We start from the raw sequence: 5,770 nt of genomic DNA, 5'->3' as shown, positions 1-5,770 counted from the left end.
CACACACATTTTTGATTAGTGACTAGAATTCAGTCATTGGTTTGAAGTGAAAGATTCAAACCAACTAATCAAATGTTTTATTTTACACTTTCAGGGAAACATTTAATACACACTATTATTAAAATTCAGCAACACATTTAATACACACATTACACAGTTATCAGAAAGTTTAACTTCCCTAATATCCAGGCATCTCCTTTCTGTTTGTTCCTGCTATTCCTAATGAACAATCTACATTCTTTTATCAAGAACAAGAGTTTTACATATGATTCGTATTTTGGTGATATTCAGGCCATAAAGAACAGGATTGAAGAGTGGCTGACATGTAAGCCAATATAATGATAAAAAGATGCGAAACATGTTGGGTACTCTACTCATAATAAACCTGCCCTGCACTATTTCAAAGAAAGCTCCAAAGGAGAAGTTGAGCAGAGAGGCCAGGTGAGGTGTGCAGGTACTGATAGCTTTCCGTCTGGTCTGTTTAGAGCCAGAAAAACACACTTTAAGGATCCGCATGTAAGAGTAAATAATTAAAACTATAAGACTAAAGATGACTGTAAACATGTAAACAATCCCAAAGATGTTATTTACTGTCGTGTCAAAGCAGGCCAGTTTGACGATGGAGTAGTTGTCACAATACACTTTGTGAATGGTGTTCCCACACAGCTGTAGAGGGGCACTCAGAGACATCATGACAACCGTTGCTAGGATGCTGTACAACCAAATGAATGCAGTTAAGATTACAACCTTGCTGGCTGTCACGTGTTTATTATAATGAAGAGGAAAACAGATTGCAAGATATCTGTCATAAGACATGACTCCTAAGGTGAACAATTCTACACTTCCATAGAAATGCACACAATAAATCTGCAGGAAACAGAATGCAGCAGAAACCGTGTGAACGTCAGAGAGGATCTGAATCAGAAGGAATGGAAACAAGCCTGTACTACCAAACAGCTCATTAACAAACAGGCTGCACAGAAAAAGGTACATGGGTTCATGTAAGCTTCTGTTCATACAGATAACAACAATGAGCAACACGTTGGAACAAACTATTAACACATATAAAGACATGACAATCATTAACAATAAATATTTAAAATCCCCGGTGTCAAAGTAGGCAACCAGTGCAAAATATGAAACCTGTGTATTGTTGATCATCATCATTAAAGTGGTTCAATCAGAACATTATACAGTGGACCAACTAGGTCTACTGTATGATAATTATTATGATTATTAATGTGACATTTAGTTTTCTATGTATGTAGTTTACACTTGTATCGTGTAAAGCAAAGCATTAATCACACATTACAGAATTCATGCCAATAAAAAGAAAACTTATTCTATATTGTGAAAACAAGTAACTCAAGCTTACAATTCCTCCCACAATCTATCAACCTTAATGATACAAGAGTGAGTCTCCCTGCTAACTGAGCTCAAACTCTGCTTCTTTTAACTCTTTCAGGCGATGCTTACAGCAGCCGACTGACGTCAGCATCAAAGGAGCCACTGATGTCATGTTAAACAACAAGCTTTCACATGCAACTTAGCAGAGGTGTCAAAAGTACAGATATTCTGTATAGAAGCAGATACTTTTGTTCAAAAAGACTCAAGTACAAGTGAAAAACAAAATAAAATAACAAGACTATAGCAAAGCATTTCCTGTTTCTTCATTGGCGCATGTTTGTCAAAATAATACATATTATTGATGTGTAACAGCATACATAATAGGATGTTGCTTTTGTAAAAGAAAAACTTCCAACCTCAACATTGTATTTTTATGGAAATGATTTTGTTAAATACCACACAAAATAAAATCCATCTCTCTCTCTCAACTCTTCAACCTGCAGCCTGATAGTCACTCACCAGAGAAACATTGTTGTTGATGATGCGGAGGAAAAACGTGATTTCCTTCCTGTTTTGTTATTGTGGAGTTAGCACCGCTGCGTTAGCACTGTTAAAAAATCTCAGAATACTGGTTTCATACTTAGGTGTTGGACACTCTAAATGTCACACAGTGTTGTGGTGACTCAATATCATGTTGGTGAGGAGTTTCAGGTGCAGCCAGTGGCTGAGTGTTGGCTAATGCTAGTTATTGATGCTAAGACAACCAAGACCGTTTTCACAGTAAACAGCCGAGTTATCTCCAACAACGACGTATCCAATGAGCCGATTAATCACCTGAAGATGTTGATGAAGTTGGTGATACTTCACTTAGAGTTTTGCTGTATATTAGGGGTTAATTGAGATTGTTTAAGTGCTGGCTGCAGACGTGCTAACGTTAGCTGCTGTGCCAACATTAACTACAGCTGGGGGATTTCACTTTCAGGCTCTGATTAACAGTGAACTCTTTAGCTTGTAGATCAACCGTATTCTGTGTGTTCTAGACGTGTTGACTTCTCATGCTTTGCTTTTCACATTAAAAACACTGCAGTGAGTGATGTCCTTGGCGAGGTTTGAATGCTACTGTTTCTGCTCGTTCAAACAAGTCGATTGTGCATTAAAACAAGTCGATTGTGCATTAAAACTGAAGTCACAAGCCTGTTTTGAACATTTAAGGATAAGAAAGTACAGGAATTTGTTTTAAAATGTATGGAGTAAAAGTAAAAAGCTGTCAGAAAAATAAATACTCACATTAAGTACAGACGCCTGAAAATTCTACTCAAGTACATCGATTAAGTATTTGTACTTTGTTACTTCTCACCTCTGACCAACTAGACATAAATCTGATAACCAGCCTGCTTAAGTGTCATCACATTTAGATACACCAGTGGAGGTGGCGTGTCTCTAAATTGGAGAAAATAATTCCATTCGGGTGGTGGGTGGAGCATTTATTCTTACATGCGGATTCGCATAAAGCTTATCTCTGCTGCACATAATGTCTAATTACTGCATACTATGTGTGACCTTGTTTACACACTTAGTGTCTTGATTTTTGCCACACCTGTGTTTCACTAGTTAATGAGTCTCTTGTGTATTTCATCTTTGTATCAGTTTGTCCCTCCTTGTATCCAGTAGTACCTGCCTTGGTCCTAGTCTTTGCAATAAATCAGCATTACATTTGCGCTGGATTTAGTTCTGTTGCCTGATTTAAGACTTTCTCTGCTGCCTCCTCATCAATTCATTCTGCATTTGGCTCCAAACCTGCTTTCCTGACACTGTGACAGTTAATACGACATTTGGCCTTCATGTCGTCACACTGTGATGTGATAGGCCTCCAGTTTTTCAGATGAGTTGGGTCTTTACATTAATCTTTGTGTCCCTGTTATATCAAGCCTTCTACGAATGTGTTACCAGCAGGGCCTGAAGTTAACTTTTTTGGCCACCAGCCACTGTGGCAGGTGGATTTTGAAATCCACCTGCAGACCTGAAAGTAACAAGTACTTTTCAGCCTTTCTAGAAATTAACTCGAGTAAAAGTAAAAGTATTTGTCTTGGAAATGTATTCAAGTAACAGTAATAAGTACCAAAGAAATCTAATACTCAAGTAATTTACTCCGTTACTGTCCACCACTGATTATTATTAATATAAGTGGGTGACCTCAGCCTTCCTTGGTGTTTTGGTTTTGACTAAAACCCCGTTCACATACGTCGCCACTCGCCCATCTCTGAGCGACAACTGTCAATGAATGTGAATGTGTTCTAGCGGAATGTGGCCAGGACAGGCGATGCGATGTGGGCGGGGACAGAGAGAAAATCATTTTAACTTTCTGCAATGCGAGTGAAGCGAGTACCAAGCGAGTACCAATCAGAATGTAGAATAGAGATGATTGAAAGTTGACGTCAACAGAGAGTTCCACAGAGTTGCCGGCGGAAGTGAATGTTTTTTGCCAGCGAGTGGAATTAAGCGAGAAAGCGAGCGGCGAGTAGCGGCATATGTGAACGGGGCTATACGCGCACGCACTGTCAAACTCGCCAGCTGAGGGGAGGTGGGGGGGGCGGGTGCTTAACAACACACAACAACACACATTGGCTACCTGATTGGTCAACAACACAACACTTGCTCAGTGTGTTGTCTTATTGGCTACCTGCCAATGTGGCAGGTAGATTGACAGTTTCACCCACCACTAATCAGTTCAACTCCACTCACCTGTTCACCGCAGCTGCTGCTGATCACCAATCAGTCGGGTATATATACTCCTTCCCACCCTGCACTCATTGCCAGATTGTTCTAGTCTCTAGTGGGCGTCCCCTGGCTTAAACATGTTAAAGGAAGTGGAGGCAGAGTTTCAGCTCAGTTAGGTGGGAATCAAGACTGAAAGCAGCAGGTCAACAGATTCACACCATCCCAGACGGTTCTGTCCTGCATTAGTGTTTAAGCGTCTTTGGGTTTGTAAAAGCACTATACAAATGTAATTTTCTATTATTATTATTATTATTATTGTTATTATTATTATTATTATTAATAAGCCCATTTAAAATCAAAGAATAGTGAACATTGCCTCAGTTGTTTTCTTGATAATGAATGTCTTTACTTCTTTGCAAAACTTTCTTTGCAAAACTATAAGTGTGTTTAATACGATAGCTTCACATAATCGTTAAGTGCAGAGTGAATGAATTAAAAAATTCATCCGAACAATGTTTGACAGGAGATCATGATAAATTCTACGCAGTTTTCATATTTCACACTTGATGCCTACTTTGACACCGGGCTTTTAAAATACTTCTATTTCATGCTTATCGTATCTTTATATGTGTTAATAGTTTGTTCCAATGTGTTGCTCATTGCTGTTATCTGTATGAACAGAAGCTTACATGAACCCATGTACCTTTTTCTGTGCAGTCTGTTTGTTAATGAGCTGTTGGGTAGTACAGGCTTGTTTCCATTCCTTCTGTATCAGATCCTCTCTGACATTCACATGGTTTCTGCTCCATTTTGTTTTCTACAGAATTTCTTATTATACTCTTACGGAGGTGTAGAATATTTAAACTTAGCCATCATGTCGTATGACCGATACCTTGCCATTTGTTGCCCTCTACAATATAACACCCGAATGTCATTTAACAGAATTGCCACGCTTGTTGCTGTAACCTGGTTTTGCCCTTTACTGCTGTGTCTTGTCATGACATCATTGAGTAGCTCTTTACAGCTGTGTGGGACGGTTATTAACAAGGTGTACTGTGACAATTACTCTATTGTTAAAATGGCCTGTACTGACACGACAGTCAATAACATCTACGGACTCTTTGTTACCTCGCTCTCTATCTTTTGTCCTCTGATTCTTATCTTTTACACTTACATTAAGATTCTTAAAATTTGTTTTTCTGGTTGTAAACAGACAAGACAGAAAGCTGTCAGTACCTGCACACCTCACCTTGCTTCACTTTTGAACTTTTCATGTGGGGCTTGCTTTGAAATATTACAGAGCAGGTTTAATTTTAACAATCTACCCAATATTGTAAGAATTATTCTTTCATTATACTGGCTTACATGCCAACCGGTTTTCAACCCTTTACTGTATGGTCTAAATATGTCCAAAATACGCATCATATGTAAAAGTCTTGTCTACAGTAAAATGTAGGCCACTTATGTTGGTACCATCCAGAAGGTTTCTGTGTTTTACAGAAATTGAAACTGCATTTGTGGCTGTTGAAGGTCAAGAGTATGGCACTTGAAATGCAGCTGCACACAACTGCTGTGAATCCACAAGCTGCCCTCTGATTGGATATGTGTTTCATGAGGATTTCAAAAATAATGCACATTTTTCTTTCTGTGATATGCATCATATACAGCATTGTAGGAAACATTGTATTGTACAATGTAATGAAAA

General features: G+C 38.6%; 2 protein-coding genes across 2 annotated transcripts; one reads left to right on the top strand and one right to left on the bottom strand.

Annotated features, from left to right (window-relative positions):
- Positions 1 to 231: 231 nt before the first annotated feature.
- LOC311020433 (olfactory receptor 4B13-like) lies at positions 232 to 1,167 on the bottom strand (the record flags this gene model as incomplete). The annotated part of the gene is made up of 1 exon (XM_084020457.1): positions 232 to 1,167. The coding sequence occupies one exon, from the start codon at positions 1,165 to 1,167 to the stop codon at positions 232 to 234; it is 936 nt and encodes a 311-aa protein (XP_083876583.1).
- Positions 1,168 to 4,594: 3,427 nt separating this feature from the next.
- LOC311019783 (olfactory receptor 10A3-like) lies at positions 4,595 to 5,521 on the top strand (the record flags this gene model as incomplete). The annotated part of the gene is made up of 1 exon (XM_084019355.1): positions 4,595 to 5,521. The coding sequence occupies one exon, from the start codon at positions 4,595 to 4,597 to the stop codon at positions 5,519 to 5,521; it is 927 nt and encodes a 308-aa protein (XP_083875481.1).
- Positions 5,522 to 5,770: the final 249 nt, after the last annotated feature.

Source organism: Eutrigla gurnardus (assembly GCF_963514095.1).
Source record: "Eutrigla gurnardus genome assembly, chromosome: 10".
NCBI classification, from domain to species: domain Eukaryota; kingdom Metazoa; phylum Chordata; class Actinopteri; order Perciformes; family Triglidae; genus Eutrigla; species Eutrigla gurnardus.
Note: the sequence above shows the minus strand (reverse complement) of the source record. Positions and strands in the feature narration are given on the sequence as shown.